Source organism: Chinchilla lanigera, unplaced genomic scaffold (genome assembly GCF_000276665.1).
Source record: "Chinchilla lanigera isolate Chin_1 unplaced genomic scaffold, ChiLan1.0 scaffold00059, whole genome shotgun sequence".
Classification (NCBI taxonomy): Eukaryota; Metazoa; Chordata; class Mammalia; order Rodentia; family Chinchillidae; genus Chinchilla; species Chinchilla lanigera.
Genome location: NW_004955460.1, coordinates 13,842,110 through 13,863,415, shown reverse-complemented (window position 1 = coordinate 13,863,415; position 21,306 = coordinate 13,842,110). Strand labels below are relative to the sequence as shown.

The following is a 21,306-nucleotide window of genomic DNA, read 5'->3' as shown; positions in this document are numbered from 1 at the left end:
TCATCCCAGCCACTTGGGAGGCTGAGGCAGAAGAATCACAAGTTAGAGGTCAGCGTGGGCAACTGAGTGAAATGCTGTCTCAAAAGAAATTTTGAAAAAGAGTTGGGGATATAGCTCAGTGGTAGAACATGCTGGATGCAATCCCTAATACTACACACACGTACACATACCTCTCACTTTATGTTGAATTAGTAAATTGGCAAAATTTAAACAGTTATGACAGTTGTACATTATTATGGATTACTTGTGTTCTCTAAAGAGGCATAAACTGTATAGACTCAAGGAAAAAGTTTTGGTTGTGATGCATTAGTATTGTTTTTTTAACAAAACGTTAATCTATAGTTTTGATATGTGTACATTTTTAAATAAAGGTAAAACTACAAAATTTATTTTTTTATTTTTTGTTTGAGACAGACTGGTCTTAAACTCACTACATAGCCCAGGCTGGCCCTGAATTTACAGGAGACCTTTTTTTTTGTTGTTAAGTTTATTTTTACTTTATTTTACATTTACATTGTTAGGTGTATGTTTACAATAATTGGTCACATTCATAATAGAGAATTTGTACCTATACATGATCTATGTTGGTGCTTCTTTTTTCCATTCCCCTCCCCTCCCCTCCACCCTTCTTCCCCTCCTTATTTACAGACACTTTGTTTCCAGTTTTTACTTTCCTCATTTTTCTTTCCCTTCATTCCTGAAGTCCGCCCTCCCTAGTTACCCTTCCCATTTCAGCATTTTCTTCTGATCTCCTAATATCTGTTATACATTTTGGTCCGTGTTTACACTTTTGGTTTCTCACACCACAGAAACAATGCAGATTTACAGGCGTGTGTCTGATTTATTTCACTTAAAGTATGGCCTTGGTGTGCATCCATTTAGCTAGAAATGTCTCAGATTTATCCTCCTTTATGGCAAAGTGGTGTTGCATTGTATAAAAAAACTGCATCTTTATCCATTCCTCGGTTGATGTATCCAAGATTTAGCTATGACAAACTGTGCGGCTAAACATGGGCATTTTGCCTCAGCCTCCCAAGTGGTAGGACTATAGGTATATGCACCACCACACCTGGCTTAACATTTATTTTTTTAGTAATCTGCTTCTTTCTAATAAATTGACTATTACATTTCTAAAGTTCTGAAATAGCCGACAGCCCATATGAGAAAGATCCCTTTAATCTTAAGACAGTTGTGTTTTTTGTCCCAGATGACAATGTCCCTAAACAGTTGCTGTTCTCTTTCATTGTAAATTGACTTTTGCATATCTGACCCTTACTTCTGCAAATTCAGTTTATCTTAAAGGAATAATAGTCCATTTTCTCCCTAAAATGCCTCTTATCTATTTTGCATTCAGCTTTTCTTTATAGAATGCCTTTGGCTCCTTTTTTGCTTTTATGAATTAAGTTTTTTGGTTCTTCACTTCAGTGCTTATAATTTGTTCCTGTTTTTGTCCTCATTACTCCTGTTGACGGGTACAGCTGTCTTCCTGACTAATATCCTTCCAGGTGGTACTGTCTGCCTGTGGTGTTACTGTGTGGATCCCAGAGCTTAATCTAAGGAGCGCGAATAGGAATGTTTACCTACTTCAAAGAGATAAGATTTATACTGAATGAATACTACTAGTTAGATGCAACCTTTGTTTTAAAGTAGGTACCGATTCCAAGTCATTACCCATAGATCACCTACTTGTTGGTCATTGTGCTGCTTGTCGGTATACAACTGTACCATAAGTATTCATTTAAAATCAGATTATATTAAGATTATTTTCCATTATTGATGAGTACTACATTGAATGTATTATTAGTAACTTATATCTTATTTTTTCTTACAGTATTTGCAAACACTACATTTGCAGTCATGTGACCTGCTTGACATTTTTGGTGGAATCAGCTTCTTTCCACTGGATAAAATGACTTATTTGAAAATCCAGTCCTTTATTAATAGAATGGAGGAAAGCTTGAATATAGTCAAATACACTGCATTTCTCTATAATGATCAACTCATCTGGTAGGTATGCCCTGAGGCTTGGCACGGAAGACGGTGAACTCAAGGGGGAGTATTTTGAAGGGAATTAATGGCAGTGTGTCTTCCTGGAATAATTTTTAAAATCTAAGCATTTATCGTATATATCAGTCATACCTCATAAATGTGGAAAGCATCCTTTTTAATGTTCTTTTTTAAAGAAGTTCAGTTTTTAAGAATATCTAGTATAACCACTGTTAAAATATGGTATCTACTGTTCCAAAGCATGTTTATGTATTATAGGGGAAACAAAAGCATTTTTTTAAAAAATGTCTGCATTGAAGAAGAAAAGATAAACTGTTAGTAAATGTGATCATTTATCTAAGCCCAAACTTGGGAAACTGTGTGCGTGGCCATGAGACTGGAGCAGAGGTGACCCTAAAGAATTGTGTTGTGGCCCAGCCTGTCCCTTGTGGCCCAGACCCAGCTGAAATGAGCTTCTGAGCCCCAGCAGGGAGTGGGTGGCCAGTGTCCTTCTAGCAGCTACTTTGAGATTGTTTCAATTTTTGTGTTTTTATTTACCTTAACCCACTTTCTTAAATTAGGAGTATAGCCATATGTTAGCACAAAAACTTGAGCTCAGCTAATAGAAAAGGCAGTACTAGTTGCCCTGAAGCCCACCCCAACCTTTGCCAAAATCCCAGAGCTCTATTTTAGGAGAGAAACAAGGTAGTCTAAAGAAGTTAGAATCCATTTAGTGAAGAACATGCTGTGTTTCTATGTGGACCTTCATGTTCTACGAGGACAACATAACGAATCCCAGATGAAAATCTGCTTTTTCATTTACCACATTATCAGGCCACGCAAGGTAGGAGGTGGAAGCCTAGTCCCGCTTCCCCAGGGCAGGGCTGCAGAGCTAGGAGCCGCCCTGCAGGGGGCTTCGAGGTGATGGAGCATGGACAGCCTCCTAGGCATAAGGAAATGCGGCAGCAGTGGCCCACAGCCTCATCCACACTGTCTGCAGAGAGCAGCTCAGATTCTGATCTGTAGGAAGCTCGCAGCCCTGTTGTGGGTGTGAAAGTGACAGAGTGGGAAGGTCCAAAGCCTCAGGGTCCCCTCAAACTCAGCAACTCGTGCTAGGAGACCTTGACCTCACAGTGACCAACAGGGGGAGACTCTGGTAGCCTGGACTCCCACAGCTACCTGTTGCCCACCACAGGGGGTTCTTAGCATCATCATGTGTGTGAGTAGCATTTTCTAGAAGTGAGGAGCACACAGTCCCATGGTCTGTCCACCCTGCCAACAGGGTAAGGTTGGTCCCAGGAAGTGCCAGTAGCACATTTTGACAGGCAATTGCTTGTTCCAGCACTGGTATCTTTAAATACCGAGAATTTTATACTTCATGAGCAGAGTATGTATATTCCTTTTTTACTGCCTTTTTTTTTTTCTTTCTTTCTTTCTTTCTTTTTTTCAGAACTGGGTGTTGAACCCAGGGCCTTCATACTGAGCTGCATTCTCAAGTTTTGTTTTTTTGAGACAAGATTTCGCTAAGTCTCTTAAGTTACTCAAGCTGGGCTTGAACTTGCAATCTTCCTGCCTCAGCCTCTCAGAGTGCTGTGATTACAGGTGTGTGCCTCCACGCCCAGTGTATATCTTTTTTAAATGATCTGACTTAGAATAGACACATCTTTCTATGCTAGCACATGACTGGTGCATGGCACATAGTAGATGGTCAGTAAATGTTGACAGTTCAAAGAAGTAATGGGTAGAAAATTATCTCAGAGTACTGTTTATGTATTAAATAAATGGATTTGGTTTTTATAGCAGCTACTGTCCAGGTTAGATGTTTATTACTGGGGTCAGGGGTATGAATTGACTATCTTGTCCAGAATTTTTATGCTGTCTTTTCTTTTTAGTGTATTAATTTACTTTTTAGGAATGAACACTTTTGTGAATGTGTCAAGTATGTATGAAGTTACTCGAAGTTGCCCGTACTCTTTGCTTGTGCCAAATTATCTTATATTCAATATGACACTAATAGAGTCTATATTTTATTTACTTACTTTTATTTATTTATTTATTTTGAGCCATGGCCTTGCTGTGTAGTTCAGGCTGTCGTTGAACTCTCTACGCAGCCCAGGCTGGCCTCAAACTTATGGCAATCTTGTTGCCTCGGCCTCCATAAGTACTGGGATTGTAGGCCTGTGGGCTTCAATCTATATTTTAGACTAAACTGATCCTCATAAGAAAGATTCCACAGTGAATGATAGCCACTTGCACTGCTTCTTGGAATTACTTCTGCTAAAGTAGTTCTCAAATAACTTGGTGTCTCCCCCAGAGACGGAGTTGGGAGAACTAGTGAAAGTCCATTCAGTGGCTCAGTCGCAGAGCAGTTGCTAGCGTTCATGAGGCCCTGGGCTTGATCCTCAGCACTTCGAGCAAAACTAAAAAGCCCCCTCCTGCCATAAACCAGAAAGTCCATTTAGGATTGAGGTAAAAATAGCTCAAAATTGGATAGAAAAGAAAAACCTTGACAGAGTAGAAGTGCCACGCGCACGTGGGGTGTTTGCGCTGAGCTGCATCCCCAGCCCTTTACTTTCTGTCTTGGAGCAGGGTCTCACTAATTTGCCTAGGTCGGGCTCACATTCGCCATCTCCTGCTTCAGCTGTCCGGAGTGCTGAGATGACAGCATGTGTTGCCACACCCGGCTCTCAGTTGATTTTTTAAACCTTTTATTTTGAGATCATTGAAGATTCATGTGTAGTGGTAAGGAATTTTCCCCAGTGGTAACATTTACCTAACTATCATGTGACAGTGCTTCTTTTACCTTTATAAGGGAGAGGGCCTCGTGGTCGGGGGGCAGATACTAGAGAAAGGGACCGTAGCCGTGGCAGAGCTAATGGAGGCCTGACGAGGAAGGCAGGCCCCTCTTTCAGCACAGTGGAAAGCCACCGACTTGGGGTCTGTGCTCTGAGCAGCTGGCTGCAGCTTCACGCAGGCTTTTTCCTCCTAGTTCCCTACAGCCAGTCCCAAAGTGCTTGATGCCTAGCTAGTCTTCAGTGAGACCGGTGAGAGAAAGCCCGCAGTGTCTACGCTGCACCGTTAGCAGCTCATAAACTTCGTCTTCCATTTCATCCTCTAGCTTTCTTCTCTTTTCTTCCTTCCTTTTTTTCTTTCTTTGTGGCGGTATTGGGATTGAACCCTAGGCCTTCACACTAAGCCACGTCCCCAGCCCTTTTTATTTTGAGACAGGGTCTCACTAATTTACTGCGTTGCCCACTCAGAACCCATCATCTTCCCGCCTTAGCCCCCTGAGTGTTGGGGTTACAGGCATGCATCCCTGTTGCCTTTTTCTTTTATGTCAGATATTTCTACCAGAAAAAGTTGGTAAATTTTCCTGTTTGATTTGGAAATTCAGTCTGTCTTGTTGGCCATATGAGACTCCCAGCATCGGCAGTGTTATAAAACAAGCATTAAAAGTTTTGATCTACCCCCTCTTTCACCTTTCAGCCCCAAAATGGTCTTTCTGTTTGGCAGGAGACAAACTGGCCTGAGGGGGTAGAGCTTCCCTAGAGTGGTAGTTGTAGCCAGCATTCATGAAAATGGAACCTTGAAAGCAGAGAGGCAGCATCAGAGGAGAAAGAAGTAGGATGTCAAAGTGGAGGGACCCAGAGAAGAGGGCAGAGCAGGCCAGAGCTTTTTCCAACAATGTCCTTACAGAGAAGAGAAGGGAGAACACTTGGAAGACAGTGTAAAGGCCTGAATCACCTAAAGTGAGATTTTCTCCCAGAATGCTTATCTTGGATAGAAAACACTCTATACAACCTTATTCTCTTTCTCTTTTCCTAAAAAAAAATAAAAATAAAAATAATATATATATATATATCTCAGACCGTTTGTCTGATGCCTGCTAGTTTGTCAGCACTTTTCCCACATGTTCCCTACTCCTGCCACCTTTGAGGTTGGATGGTGTGCCTGAAGGCTTGCTTTCTCTTCCTTTTTGTCTCCATGGAAATCCAGAGAATAAAAATCCATGCATATTTCTGAGACCTAGGATCAAGCTCCTTGTCTCCAGCAAACCAGTGGAATGCACTGATGTTTCCGTGTGGCCCAGGAAGCCAAGGGATGTCTGCTGCTGGGAGACAGTAGTGTGGCCCTGAGGCTCCTTAAGTAATCTTCCATGGCATTCACTCCGAGAGTCCGTCTGCAGGGACTTTTTATTTCAGAGGGCGTATAAGAGGCAAGACACTGGAGGAGCTGGCTTTAGCAGGTCTCCCTTCAAGCACTTCCCAAAGGGTAAACTTCTCCATATGACATAAAGGAAGAAAAGGTTGCCCTCTGTCATAAAAATGGACCTCTGTCGTAGAATAATGGAAAGATGAGCCCAGTCCCAAACTCATAACAGCATTTTTCTTTTGTTTCAGGAGTGGACTAGAACAAGACGACATGAGAATTTTGTACAAATACCTCACCACCTCCCTGTTTCCCAGGCACATGGAACCTGAGGTACGATTGGGTTGTACGGAAGACACACATGCTCATGCTCCGGACCAGGGATGAGGGTGTGAGGGGTATTCCTGAGCTGTGTTTGACATTAGCAGTGTGATTCTTAGTGATAGTTGCATCAGTTAGTAGCACGGAAAACCATGCATGTCAGATTTTCTGCAGTCTGTTGCACCCAAGTGCGGTAACAAAGGTATATTTTAAGATTAGTAATTCATTAAGTCAAGGAAAACTGGGTCTTGGGTTGGGTTGGGTTTGGGGTATTCTGGGAATGCCAAATATCTCTGACAAACCCTGATTAATCCTACAGTGTCTTATGAGATAGAATTGTGTGAATTTTGAGTAGGTGATATATTGCCTGCCTGGCTTCTTTACTCTGGGACTTAATTTCCCAGTTTTCTGCAGAAGACTTTAAATAGTACCAATATTTGCCCCAAACTGTCCTTTTGTAGCCTTACTTGGGCTGGAAGGGAAAGATGCCCATAAGACCATTGTTTTTGCTCTGGTACACACATGCGTTCTCTCTGCTTGCAAGCTGTTTCTCTCCCTCCTATTTTCCTTCCTACCTTCCTCCTCTCTGTATGGTTCAGGTCTTGCTTTGAAACAACAGGAAAAGTCTCTGAGAACCCTATAAAGGGGTTTGGAGAAAGGCCTCAGCAGCACTTAGCGGCTTTCCAGGCCGCGGATCAGACACCTTTAAGAACAAGTTTTAGCTGACATGACTATTGGACTTGGGTTCTTTCTCATTTCTTGTGTGTGTTGAATTAGTGTGTTTTCAGCAGTATAAGCTAGGAATGTGTGACACATACAAGTCTTTGAGGAGCTGTGGTGTCGTGGCTAAAGGCAGAGGCATTGGCACCAGACACACAGGCCTGGTGTTGCTGTGTGACCTTGCTCAGGAGCTATGTGTACAGGGGCACATGCCCACATCCTCTAGTTTCCACATACAGGGAATAGGATGAGGACAGTCCCCGTAGGGCGGTGTGAGACGGCCCTAAGTAATGTATGCCACGTGGCAAATCTCAGGTACTCTTTTTTTTGATACAGAGAATTGAACTCGACCTTGCACTTACCAGGCAGGTGCTTGTGCCGCTGAGCTATATCCCCGGCCCTACTCTTACAGAAGGAACGGAGCAGTTTGTGGACTTAGGGTAGGATGTGGTTGTCTTTTGACGATTCTCATTAAAATGAGTCTGTTCTGAACTTTGGTGATCCACCCCCCTTGTTTTGGTGGGGAAGAATGCAGGAAATTGTTGGTGCAGAATGGTGTAGAACCGGTCATTCTAGCAGGTTCCTGCTCCTAGCAGATAGGAAAACTGTCAACATTTTGAAAGTAAAATACTCTAATCAGTCATTTTTCAACATTAAATATGTTTGCAGTTGGCGGGAAGGGATTCTCCAATAAGGGCAGAAATGCCAGGAAATCTTCAACATTATGGGAGGTAGGACTTTTGTTCTTTGATTTTACAAGATTGGGTTTCATAGTCTTTTTCGGGTAAACTCATGAACATTGAGTTACCCTTGTGCTGTTTCTCATAGCAATAATCAACACAGGCAGTTCTGTAGTTTCCAGTGAATTTCAGCTATTACTTTATCGTGTTCTGATTTAGTGTTTTCCAGATAGCCTCTGGGTTAAAAAAAAAATTGATGTTTATCGAGTCAGAATGTTCTGTTTATATATTCCTCTTTATAATTTATTCCTATTTATAATTTGCCTCGTTGAGTTGAGTCTCTGTGCTTGCTTTTAAGATTTCTTACTGGACCCTTGAACCTTAATGATCCAGAAGCAAAATGCCGATTCCCAAAAATTTTTGTAAATACGGATGACACTTACGAAGAGCTCCATTTAATTGTTTATAAGGTAACAACTGTCTTTTTCCTCCAGCGTTACAGATACTGAAGTAAATCTTTCTTGCATGAGTACGATGCAGAGCTCTTAAGTGTTTCTTACAGGTGTTGAGAGTTGTAATTATGTAAAACTCAAAATGGGTGCTTTTCTGGGATAGTAGGTTTCTGGCAGCTCTTTTGAAACGGCTTTGCTGTTAGCAGGGGAGTTAGTGGCTAGGGTGTTGGCTCTTAGGCTGCTCACCAGCCAAAGGCTGTGCTGGGTCGTGGCTGCCTGGCAGTGGCCACACTTCAGCAGATTCTGCCTTTGCCCTGATTTTAAAACTGTTGACTTGCTAGTTCTGTAAGGAGATAGTATTTTGCTTCTGTCAAGGTACTAGCCTGCGAGGATATGTGTATTAGGGTGAGTATTTGTTTTCTTTCGTTGGGGGAGAGGGGCACCCTAGATCCTCCTGCCTCAGCCTCCTGAATGCTGGGATTACAGGTGCACCCAGCTAGTTTCTACTTTTCTTTCTTTTTTTTAAAGGCAGTTTTTGGAGCCAGAAGGACTAAACACAGGTGTTTATCTTGCCTTCCTGAAACTAAACTCAGTTTTAACTCATAGAGGCTTAGAAATGATGCCCTGGGAGAACAGAAACGGGTTCACTGTCTGGAAGATGGAAAGGAGACGGGAGAGTGACCCGTGAGGGGAAAGGGTGGAGGAAGCTCCAGCCAGGGCGTGAGAGCAGGCAGTGTGCCGAGACGGGTCCTCGAGCCCAGACAGACTCCCGACCTGGAGCTGGTTACCTCAGGGCCGGGGGCAGGAAGTGGGCATGAGAAGGGGCACAGATGAGCCCCAGTGCAGTGGTGCACACCTGTAACCCTAGCTCTCTGGTAGGCTGAGGCAGGAGGATCACAAGTTTGAGCCCAGCTTGGGTACCTTTGTGACTTAGCAAGACCCTGTCTCAAAATAAAATATAAATAAAGGGCGGGGGAGGTAGCTCAGTGCAAAGGCCCCCACTTTTCGTCGTGCCAAGCAGAAATTCCATGCCCATTAATCAGTGACTCGTCAACCCCCCACCCTGAAAATACAATTTTTTGACATTCTTAAATTCATTTGAAGGATTTTTTTTTTTTTTTTGATTTTTGGTTTTTCTCCGGTACCAGGAACCGAACTCACGACCTTGCGCTTGCCAGGCAGGCGCTTTTGCCGCTGAGCTAAATCCCCAGCCCCTCATTTGAAGGATTAAGTTGGCTTGCCCCAAGATACAGGATAAAATGACAAGGACAGTAGGGAAGGCAAGATGAACAGGGAGGACTTGTTTCTGAATTTCTCCATCTGATTAGCAGGCAGTGGAGGGGAGGGATCTGGTGAAGAAGAACATGCTTAGAAAATACCTAGCGGAAGAGGAACACAGTGTTCTAGACTGGACAGCTCCTGTGACCCTCTCCCACACTAAATAGCCTCCACCTGCACCTGGGTGCCCCAACACTGGACAATTTCAGAAACAGAGAAGACCCTAAATGTAACGTTTGCTAGGATACAGAGAGATGAGATGGCGTCAGTCTGTGGTCTTCTGAAAGTTGTACTAATGGGAGTTGTCAGGCACGCAGACTAGAGTAATGAACCCAAGGGACCCCTCGCAGTGCTCACTCAGTAAGATGCTCACCCTTCAACCACCCCTCCCCAGTGCTGCCTGCTTTGTTCATTGAGCGCTTCAAATCATCGCGTGCCTGCACTTATGAAGCCTCACACCCGCCTGACCAGGGAGGGCATTTATTGTGCCGTAATCACCATGCCGTCATCACAAGTGACAGAGTCTGCAGTGTTTCTTCAACACCATCCACTGTCTGCTCTGTGTCCACGTTGCTCCAGTCACAGAAAAGGAGCTTTTTATACAGTTGGTTTGTTCAGATCAAAACTTAAGCGCACTGACTGCATCTGACTGTTCTCGTTAAGCCTCATTTCTGTGCCGTTTTCTAACTGCTGGTCTGTTTCCTCCCAGGCAATGAGCGCGGCAGTGTGCTTTATGGTTGATGGTAGGTGCACGTCTGAGTCTCATTACAGCCTGAGCAGAGCAGCCTTTTGCAGTTTGTTACCTCCTGTTCTTAAATGACAGGCACGTAGTCACAAGCAACAGAGAGGCTGTGTTAAGGGCGCTTCCCCATCCGGGACTTCTGTCCCTCAGCTGGCCGTTGCTGAGCTTTCAAAGGCCTGGCCTGCCCCTTGGTGCGGTAGGACCCGGGCGCCTCTGTGTACCTCCCTGACCGTGTGGTGGAGTTGCAGGGGGCTGGGGGGCCCTAAACAAGGGTTAAACCTGTAAAGCCGCAAGTGGCACCTGGACCCTAAGCACTGCCTCATGAAGTTTTTACAATCTATGACCTTCTTAGGTCTGCCTGGGATATGCAGCCATTTTGCCACCCCTCAGGGTGTGTGCAGAGCAACATTTCATGGCAAGACAGTGCAACTCTTTTCCTTCTTAAATAGAGTTAATTGTAATGCTTCTGGGTCATTCTTAATCATGAAATTGATCAGTCAAGTTTTCGTCTAGAAACTGTTAAGCACTGAACAGTAAAATGGTACGGACCTGTCTGACCACCTGCAACACTGGATGCTCTTTTTCCACTCCCTCCCCAGCCTCCATTCAGCTGACGTTGGAATTTTGCCGAAGACTGGACAGCATCGTTGGGCCCCAGCTCACGGTGCTGGCATCTGACATCTGTGAGCAGTTTAACATCAACAAAAGGATATCTGGGTTCGTACTTCACTTCACAGTACTTTTAGGCACTTACCTGGTTGTGGAAGAGTAAGGGTGGCTCTTACTTAAGTAATTGGCAGCATGAACGTTCCTGTGTTTGCTCTGAGGCTGAAGGGGTGGCTCTGGAGCCCTGTCCCAGGGGCCCCCAGGAAACTGCACCCAAGCTTCTCTGCCCACCTTGGGGCTGGGGCCCGGTCTCCACGTGGTGCTTTCCTTCAGCTCTTGCCCAGGCGGTGGAGGTGTGAATGGTTGGGGTCAGGAATGCCATCTGCCTGTGGTGTGGCTTTGTGAGGACCACAGAACCCACTGCGGTTCAGCAGACAGGTCGGTGTGTTCCAGCTGGCTGTGTGGTCAGCGCGGTGTTGCCTTGTGGGGACGGAGGGCACTTTGCCTCGTTGGGCTGAAGTGTCCCAGGGGCGGTGGCCGAGCTGGTGTCGGGTGTGGCTGCAGCAGGAGACTAGGGGTTAATTCATCTTCTGTAAGAACCCTGGAAAGTCAGCGAGCCTCTCTCTGCTTCTCTTTTCCCGGTGTAAAATAGACCTATTGTGGAGGGAAAGCATGTTGAGAGATGCGATCCCCGTGCACGGGGATTTCCGTCTGTTCAGGCAGTTACTCAAACGCTGTGAGTTCGTATAGAACAGTGTTTTCAGTCTTCTCTGGCAGGTGTCTGTGGCCTTTCATAAGCAGGCTTTCTCACTCAAAACAAGTGCAAGTGAAAGCTCTTCGCGAGCTGGTACAGCGTGTGGCTGTTGCTATTGACCGTGGCAGCTTACTTGGCTTTGGAGAAAGATATGGCCAGAAGACAGGAGTGCCTAACTCACTCACTCTTGACAGTACGGCTTAACTGCTTGATTTTGACCATGAAACTGCCGGGTTTTCTTTCCTGAAGGAGTCACAAGTGAGTTAAATTTGATTTAGATCATGCATGTGTTGTAGTCAGGGTTTGCAACATCACAGTTTAATACAGGACACACAATTTATAGGATTAGTTTATAGTAGTCACCCAAAGAGTCAAGTACAAAAGAGTGCAAGAAATCTTTTCACACACTAAAGACCCAAAGAATCCCACAGCAGTGTCCTGTGTGAGCCCAGCTGAAGACCCAGAGCCCATGACGGTGCCCCCCACAAGTCCAGCCAGAGGCCTAGAGCCCATGACAATGTCTCATGCAAGTCTGTTTCATGGATCCTCACTGGGAAGGCCCCGAGGTCAGGGATGGGAGCTAGAAAGTCTGTATCAGTGGGATAAAGGATCTGTGCCAGCAGGCTGAGGGATCTGCACTGGAGTCTGGAAGCAACCCTCAAGGTAAGGACCAGAGCTCCCTCAAAAAATACCACAGCCATCCTCAGTGACAGCGAGGTCCCAAGCTTTTCTGACAGTGTGAACAGCCAAGTTCATGTCAGGAAAGCCAGCGTGACAAGCTCCTCTACAAGAGTGAAGAGTGCGCCATGTTTCCCTCCAGAGCCAGGAAGCGATCACAAAGTAAGGACCAGAGGTCCCCCAACGTGAACCATAGCACTCTCAGTGACAACAAGGTGCTGAGCTCCTCTGACAGAGAGAACATACCAGGGAAGCCAGCTGACGAGCTCCTCCAGGAGAACCAGCAGCCCCACTTCTTCCTCTCCAGTTCTCCTTTTTATGCTACTGGCAACAATCCTCAGGTGCCTCCCCTACACACACACACAGCACCACGCTGGTTCAGTTCAGCTGGGTGTTACAAGTTGACCACCAGTTGTCAGTCCACCACAGCGGGTTATGAATGAACTGACGGAGGGGTACAGTGAACACCATCCCCAGAACCCTGGGGAGGTCACTGGACGTGGTTACTGTTCTGCCTGTGCTTTCTGTAGATGTCTCAAGTCCCAAGTCAGCTATCCAGGGGTAAAACTTGCCTTCAGGAACCTTCTACTTGGCAAGTAAGGTTTAAACCTCCTTGCAATTGTACCTGAAGAAAGGGCCTTGGGTATTAATTATCCTGCCTTAAGCAGTTCTCTGACATTTTATTATGAAAATTATACTGGACACACATCAACTCCAAGTTAGATTCTGCAGTTAGCATGTTCGTGCATATTGTACGTCTTTTTATCATCGAGGACGAGGTTTATTGACTGTTAAGAGAACCACTGTACCATGTCACTAGTCCATTGAAAGATAGGGTGCATGGAAAACTGGATAGTAAACTAAACATGGTACAATTAAGGGGCATGCATGCAAAAGCAGGAATTTTAGAAATGTTCTTATTGAAAATTGATCTTAAGATAGTTCTCGATGCACCCAAGATTTTATGCATAAGGAGCCATTGCTTGCCAGACAACAGTTGTTAATTGGCTCAAGATAAAACCTTTTGGATACAAAAGATGTGTTTTTCTTCTAGAGATTCTTCAGACCAACTTATGCCCCAGTCCTGGGACCTCCCTTTTCTTAGGCTAGTGAAGGCAGATCCTAGAGGGCTCCCCTGGGCGATGTTGGAGGAGCAGGGTAGAAGCAGGATGCCTTCCTGGCCCCAGAACACTCCCACAACCTCAGTACCCTTCTGCTTTCTCAGCTGAAGCCCTCACTAGCAAACTCCAGACGGCAGTTCTTAGGGCATAGTGTGCAGTATTGAATCTGGTCTTTGAATGCTCCCCAGAAAGTCGAGGTATCCACCCTTCTAAGAACAACAGGAAGTAGGTTAATTTGGTATTGATGTCTTTTTTGTGGCACCTTGGTTTTCTTCTCAAGGACATGTATTTATGTATGTATGTATTGGAGTACTGGGAATTGAACCCAGTGGTTGTTTTGGGTTTTTTTTTGTTGGTTTGAGGATAATTTATGCCTTTATTTTTAAACAAAATTTAAAAATATAGTAGTACTTGTGTCTGTTTTGGTCTAACTTGCAGACTAAAACTTATGGACAGGTATGAAAAATCCTCTTGTGCAACCCAACTCACTGTTCAGTATGAGTTTTGATACACACCAGAAGGAATTTTGCTGCAGGTACAGTGATGTATGGCTGTGAACCTGGCACTCCTGAGGCAAGAGAAATAAAAGTTTGAGCCCACCTTGGACTACATAGACTCTCAGAAAACAGAACAAAAACAAAAAATTATACCTAATTCAAATTAAAGTGATGGAAGGTATTGATAACCATTAAAGTTGGTTCTGAGACAAAAGAGTTGTTACTTAGCATAGGACATGGGCGAAATCTCAGCTGTATAGATGCAGTGTTCCAACTTCCATGTTGTGACACACAAAGGTAGCTCTTTCCCCCTGTTCCTGAAAGGCTTCTGCTTGAACATGAAGTCTGGGGTTGAAGATAAGTCTGTGTTTGGGTCTGTTTGTTTAAATGTAGTAAGTAACATCAGATTAAAATTACCACAGGTTTTAACAAAAGTCTGTAGCTTTCTTTAAAAATATACAAATATTGGAAATCTTAGCTAATTATTTTCCACTTTTTAAACTTATACCTAAACGTGTTAAATATGTTAACATAGATGCTTTTAAAATAAATGTGACATAAATCTAGAGCTTTAAAAAATACAGCACAGCTGGGCATGGTGGCACATGCCTGTAATCCTAGCACTTGGGAGGCTGAGGCAGGAGGATCATCACAAGTTCAAGGGCAGCCTGGGCTACAGAGGGAGCTCAAGGCCAGCCTGGACTGCATGGTGAGACCCTGTCTCAAAAAGACAAAAAAAAACAAAACAAACAAAAAAAAAAAACACAAACATATAAAATCAGTAAATGGGGATGCTCTTTCTTATATCTTCAGTGGCATCCTGGTATATACCACTGATAGATGTCACACACAGCCAAAGGACACAGAGGGGCAATTTGTGGTTTGTTTAACCATGTTCCTGTTTGGTGGGCAACCTGGGGTCGGCTGTTCTTAGTGCTGTGGTCAGTTCTGTAGTGGACAGATCTGGTGCACTGCATTATCTTTTGAGGATAAAACCCTAGATTTGAGTTCAGCAGCAAAGGAAAGAGCACTTAAGATGTGGGTACTTGTTGCCAGGTCACTTCCCACAAGGGTGCCATTTTACCACCTACCAGTTCTGCCACCAGCACCCTTTCCATGTGTACTTTGCATTTCCACAGTTTGATGGGTGACATTGAGGCCAAGTGTCCCTTCATGGGTCATTGGCTTTTTTCTGTCTTACACATTGCCCCTCTGTGTCCTTTGCCTGTTTCTAATGGTTTTATCCTTTTTCTTTCACATCGGTGCCTTTAATGTGATACTGTTGTTTTTCTAAGAATTGAACAAAACAAGGTAGCGAGGATTTGCATTTATTAAAGGTAAGAAAAGAAACATAGTCTGCAGAGTAAGTTTGAGCCAACTAAAAGTAGGAAAAGAAGTGCACTCTACAGGGTAAGAGTGGACCACTGTGAAAGAAAGAGCACAGTGGCCAAGAGTGCAGTGGTGGCTGTCTTTTGTATCTCCCACTTCTCAGGCTGATGTATGGTCTAGGTTGACCTATCCAAAATCTGCTTGAGTTCTCGTGAGAAGAACTGAAGATAGCACTCTCTGATTGGTTCCAGGTGCAGGGTTTTGGAAAATGTTCTGCGCATGTGTCCTAGAACTTTGTGAGTAACAGATCATTCCCACTCCCCCCAGTCAGTCTGCCGTGCCCTAATCTACTGCCTCACTCTCAGGGGGACAATGCTTGGCCTTCCAGGCTGCCTTCTGACATCTGAGTGGAAACCTCCCTGACCCCATAACTCTTGCATTCTGCATGTGCCAGTCTGCTACCAACTGGAATAGTACCAATTGCCAAGTCCTTTTGCATCAAGGCTACACCAGCCTCCAAGTCCCTGAGTGGCTCAGCATGGTGAATTGAACCTTAGGAACTTAATTCCCTAGGTAGCCTGTCTTCAAGAGGGTTCCCTAGGGTTCTCTTCTCAAACAGAGTGCTTCACTTTTGCAGTTTTGAGCCTTGGAAGGATGGAGCCTTGCTGGAACTCACATTTTCTCAAGACATTTTTCCTACTGTGCCAGTGTAAAGTACTTGGCTTTTTAAAATGGTAATCTTCTTAGCAACCAAGCTCTCCTCTGCTCTGTCTTTGCAGACCCCCACCTTTACCCAGAACTTTGTTTCCGCCCAAATGCAAAACTTTGAAATAATTACTGTTTAGAGTTTCCTACACTCACATAGTTAACTGTGTATAGTATGCTCTTTAAGAAGGCAAGAAATGTATACGATTTTGCTTTTTAAAATATTTTGATGCTTAAAAAGTGGTTAAAAGGTTTGGTTTTAACTCTTCGGGTAAGATACCAGGTAAATGCAACTATTGCTATTTCAAAATCAATACACAGGTGGATCTTAATTTTTATCACTAGTAAGACCAAAGGTTAAGAAATTATCCTTAAGTTTTGAGTGTGAGCAGATGTCTCCTTGTTTAATCAATAATGTTTTGTAAATAGCAGTTTTCCAGACCTATTTTTATACTTCATAAAAAGGAGATTAGAAAGATTCCATATTCCTTTGCCTATCTTAACTACCTAAAGAACTTTTTTTTTTTTTTTTTTTTTTGAGACAGTGTCTTGCTATGTAGTTCAGGCTGATTCTGAACTCACTGTATAGACCAGGCTAGCCTTCAGCTGGTGGTGATCTTCCTGCCTCAGCCTCCCAAGTGCTGGGATTATAGACATGTGCCACCAGATCCGGCCCTAAATAATACTTCTAATTTAATTCCAATTTAGGGGTACAAAAGAAATGAACACATTTCATGTGTTACAAATGGGTGAAGGAGGAAAGCCACAGGGAATGTTTCAGAATAAACAAAGCAGTCAGAAGCAATTTGTTATTTGTCTGTCCAGACAACTAAATTGTAACTCTTTCCATGTGTCTTTTTAAGTTTTCATCTTTCTAACCAGTTTTTCTTACACCTGCTTTTCTTAGTGTTAGGGGCCTACCAAAAACAAACTCTGGTTTTATAAAACTTTACTTTCATTGTCCTGGAAGCTAACTCACCCCCATTTTTTTCTTGCCTAGATGTGAAGTATCACAGTAGTAACCCACTTGTCCACTGTCGAGTTTCTGCACCCTCAGCTCTCCAGAGCATGGCTGCTGGCCCTGAAGGAGGCGGAGGATGCTGAGCTCAGTGCAGGCCAAGCTCCGGCTCCTCCAGCCCAGGATGTGTATATGAGAGCACAGTGAAAGGGAGGGACAGGCACCCTTCGAGCTGTGTGGCCCAGCTGTCCCCAAGATTCCCTCAGAAGGTTGAAAGCTCTAATCTGGGACAGACTGGAGTAGCAGCACCCAGTCAGTTTAAGAAAGAAAAAGGAAGCCAGGTTTGGTGGCCCTCGCCTGTAATCCAGCACTCTGAGAGGCTGAGGAGGGAGGATCACAAGTTCAAGCCCAGCCCGAGCAACTTGATGAAGTCCTGTGCCAGCATAACACAATTAAAGACACAGGGATGTAACGCAGTGTGAAGGCCCAGGGTCTGATCCCTAGTACCATCAGGGAGGATTGGGTAGGCATAGAAGGGGAAGGGAAGAGAAGATACCAATTAAAATGTTTTACTTTACCAGAAAAGTACACTTCAGCATGATGTACACTGAGAATGATGAGAAAGTTGTATGTTAATTGGATGGTTTGTTGGGCGGTGGGGGTGTTTCCACTGTTGTTTGTTTTTGAGACAGGTGCTGTGCAGTTCAGGCTGGCTGTAAACTACTGTGTAGCCCAGGCTGGTCTTGAACGCACAGTGATCCTCCTGCCTCAGCCTCCCAAGTACTGGAATTATAGGCATGCACCACCACACAGGGCTCATGATCTGAACAATGTAACCCAGGGTGGCCTCCAACTCTAGGTCTTCCTGCCTCAGCCTCCAGAATGCTGGGATTACATACGTGTGCCCCACACCCTGCTTAATGGAAAGTTTTGTTACTGTAAACTTCAGACGTGCAGCACAATAATATACAGGCAACGCCTCATTCATTCCCTCACACTGTTAAGTGATGTCACTGCCCTAAATTGGGTCAGCAGACTTTTCTGTAAGGACCAAATAGTACACAACTCTGATTTTAGCTTGAAAGCAGCATAGACATCCTATCAGTGTGTGGGGACGGCAGTGTTCCAGTAAAAGTTTATTTAGAAAATGGCCAGATTTGGCCACAGGGCTGACTTTTCCACTAGATGAAAAATAGCCTATCTGGGTTTTATTTCCTTTTTTCGGGGGATGGTGGGGGAATACCGGAAATCAAACTCAGGACCTTGTGCTTGCCAGGCAGGTGCTGTGCCACTGAGCTATATATCCCCGGCCCTCATTTGCATTTTAGAAGAATAGTCTTATGTAGAAAATCATCATATAATGGTTAAATATTTTTGGCGTTTAAAAAATAGCTTTCTGGAAACTTCTGTCACATTGGGTAGTGCATCAGTTACAACTGGAGAGCCGGTTTCACGTTACCAAACTGAGGTTCTTAACTCGATGGTCCCGTCACTGAAAGTGCAAGGCCTGAGCCATCTAGTTGTAAAGCCGCAGTGCGGCTGTGTGGTGTGGGTGAGAGTTCTTGCAGCGTCACCGTCTTCATGCCGTGTTTGCAGGTCTGAGAAGGAGCCCCAGTTTAAGTTTATCTACTTCAACCACATGAACTTGGCGGAGAAGAGCACGATTCACATGAGGAAAACGCCCAGTGTGTCACTTACGTCTGTCCACCCGGATCTGATGAAGATTCTAGGTGACATCAACAGTGATTTTACCAGGTAGTCCCGACCACTCAGACGAGCTGTGCCCTTTCTAACGAGAGATAGTAAAGGCATCGTCTTCAAAACTCAGTGACCCAAAGCCCTTCAAGGGGCTCAAGCCTGGCTGCGCTCCCTGCGCCGCTTCCAGACACACCCCAACCCAGAGGTCCCTGTGCACCCCCACGCGACGCCCTGAGCTTCGGGAATGACCATCCCTGCCCTGTTTCTCGCTTGGGAATGTGGGGGGTTTTCCCGCTGTCTGGCTGTGTACGTAATAAGCGTGCCTTGTGACACTCTTGTCTTACAGAGCGGACGAAGATGAAGAAATCATTGTGAAAGCCATGAGTGATTACTGGGTGGTTGGGAAAAAGTCGGATCAGCGGGAGCTGTATGTTATTTTGAATCAAAAAAATGCAAACCTGATTGAAGTCAATGGTAAACAGGATTTAATATTTGAGCAGAATTTTAGTGCTGCCATTTTGTTTTGTTTTTTAACTCCTTGGTATATCAAGAAGCATGATAAACAAATGACTTGAAATTTTAACCGGATGCCTCCATTGTAGATTTTTCTATCCCCTGTAGTACAAGAAACTTGATAGTGGTGAAAATTATTTTCTATAATGCTAAGAAGAATCCCATGGCTTTGCATGCTGCATTTAAAAATACCGTTCACATAAAAAGTGTGGTGAACACGCTGCTTTTCCGTACAGAGTGCTAGATTCGTGTGGCGGCTCCAGCTGTGTGCATCTGGGCACTGGCAGAGTGGAGTACACAGGTTTTCTCCCCCTCTGGCCAGCGTGGCTGTGCTGGCCTCCCTGGTGTGGCTGGGCAGCGGCTTTGGGGGACTTGAGGACCATGGCCCCGGGGGAAGGGCGGGGGTTGGGCCACTTTGCTGCTCTTCCTTTCTCCTGGAGCAGGCAGCCTGCAGGTTGGGGAGATGCACTCCACAAGCAGACCATGAGGAAAGTGAGGTGTGAGGATTTTTTTCATTATGTTCTAGGGCTTACTAAATTTTTCTGTTTATATTAATAGTTGTATTGGTATTTGTGTGCATTAGGAATATCAGTAGTACATGCCTAATTTAATGAGAATTTAAGCTGAGTTTGGTGCCTCATGCCTGTAATCCCAGCACTCCGATGGGCTGAGGCAGGAGGATCTCAAGTTTGAGCCCAGTCTGGGGAAAGGTAGCGGGGATGTAGCTCGGTGTGAAGGTCCTAGGTTCACGTTCCAGTACTAAAAAATAAAATAAAATGCGAATTTAGTAAAATCAAGATTATACTCTATAGAGCACTTGGTCCAACTTAAGGCTGGGTCCAGAGTTCCTATAACACTCCCTGGGATTTCTCAAGATCGACCGTATCTGCGATGTTGCACTCCTCACACGCCAGCCTGTGGGCATCTCAGGCACGGTACTCTTCTCACTAGGCTAAGTCTCAGGCCCAGGGAAGCTGGGTTTCAGCGTACTGGGGAGTACTGAGGTCTTGTGGGTTAGGGATCTCCAAACCCAAATCTGTTAACATTTTTTGCCTAGATTTCTGGAATTTAAAGTCAAAATCAATGCAGATACTTTATTTCCACTTTATTCCCGGAGAATTTAAAATACTAATATGTAAGTATCATGTCACGTTTTAAGTAAAAAAATCTCCATTGCTTACACACCGTTTTCTGTTCTCTTTGCAGAAGAAGTAAAAAAGCTCTGTGCCACGCAGTTCAGTAACATCTTCTTCTTGGACTGACTGACAACGGCTCACCGAAAACATCTTTTAAAAACTCAGCGAACATTTTGTTTACCATTGCAAGTTATTGGTCATATTATTGACTGGATTAATGACAATAGTAAAGCAATACTTGCTTTGAAGAATCAAATTTCTACTCAGTCTGATGATCCCTTGAGGTTTTTAGATTTTAAATATTTATGTGGAATTGATTAAAGATAGTTGGCTATATATCATTTCATTCTTTTGACATTATGTGAATATTTTACTGGAAAATAAGACTAATAAATTCTTTAAAAGTTTTTAAAATTCTGGTTTTGAAGTGAGTCTTTTTTGTTGCTGATTTGTAGTCTACATTGGCCTCTGGGTTCCTGGCTTGTGCTCCGGGGTTTTAAAAATTCAGTCCGTGGGGCCAGGGATGTAGCTCAGCGGCACAGCGGCACACCACCTGCCTGGCAAGTGCAGGTTCCTGAGCTTGAGTCCCAGTACCAAAAAAGAAAAAAACTTAGGCCGGGGATATAGCTCAGTGGCACGGTGCCTGCCTGGCAAGCGCAAGGTCCTGAGTTCGATTCCCAGTACCAAAAAAAAAAACACCTCAGTCAACCTTTGGTTAGAACTGGCATTCTTTCCTCATTGACCCAAATAAATTGCTAGACTTTTTTATCTTCAGTGCTACCTCTTAAATTTTTAGATCACATCTACTACAGAGAATTCAAACTACTCACTGTCAAAACAGAAAGGTTCCTCGACAGCGCAGGGGATCCTGAGGAGCCACAGTGCTGGGTGTCTCTTCACCGTGGAGGTGAATTCTGGCTGAATTTTCTTTAACCTAGTTTTTGGTGTGGGTGAAAAAGTGACTCCACAGTCCCTTTCACCTA

The 21,306-nt window shown here is 44.3% G+C and overlaps 1 protein-coding gene across 3 annotated transcripts in view; it reads left to right on the top strand.

Moving 5' to 3' along the window:
* Nucleotides 1-20,737, top strand: part of Ccz1 (CCZ1 homolog, vacuolar protein trafficking and biogenesis associated) — a 25,072-nt gene extending 4,335 nt beyond the window's left edge. For 2 of the 3 annotated variants that reach the window (XM_013521164.1, XM_005397906.2), the window contains 10 exons: nucleotides 1,832-2,007; nucleotides 6,387-6,468; nucleotides 7,846-7,907; nucleotides 8,215-8,326; nucleotides 10,296-10,329; nucleotides 10,928-11,045; nucleotides 15,565-15,609; nucleotides 18,573-18,731; nucleotides 19,021-19,148; nucleotides 20,394-20,737. In XM_013521164.1, coding sequence (XP_013376618.1) covers nucleotides 1,832-2,007; nucleotides 6,387-6,468; nucleotides 7,846-7,907; nucleotides 8,215-8,326; nucleotides 10,296-10,329; nucleotides 10,928-11,045; nucleotides 15,565-15,609; nucleotides 18,573-18,731; nucleotides 19,021-19,148; nucleotides 20,394-20,449 — 972 coding nt within the window. In that variant the 3' untranslated portion in view covers nucleotides 20,450-20,737. The remainder of the gene's footprint in view (nucleotides 1-1,831; nucleotides 2,008-6,386; nucleotides 6,469-7,845; nucleotides 7,908-8,214; nucleotides 8,327-10,295; nucleotides 10,330-10,927; nucleotides 11,046-15,564; nucleotides 15,610-18,572; nucleotides 18,732-19,020; nucleotides 19,149-20,393) is intronic. The other variant, XM_005397907.2, reaches the window with a different exon arrangement.
* The last annotated feature ends 569 nt before the right edge of the window (nucleotides 20,738-21,306 follow it).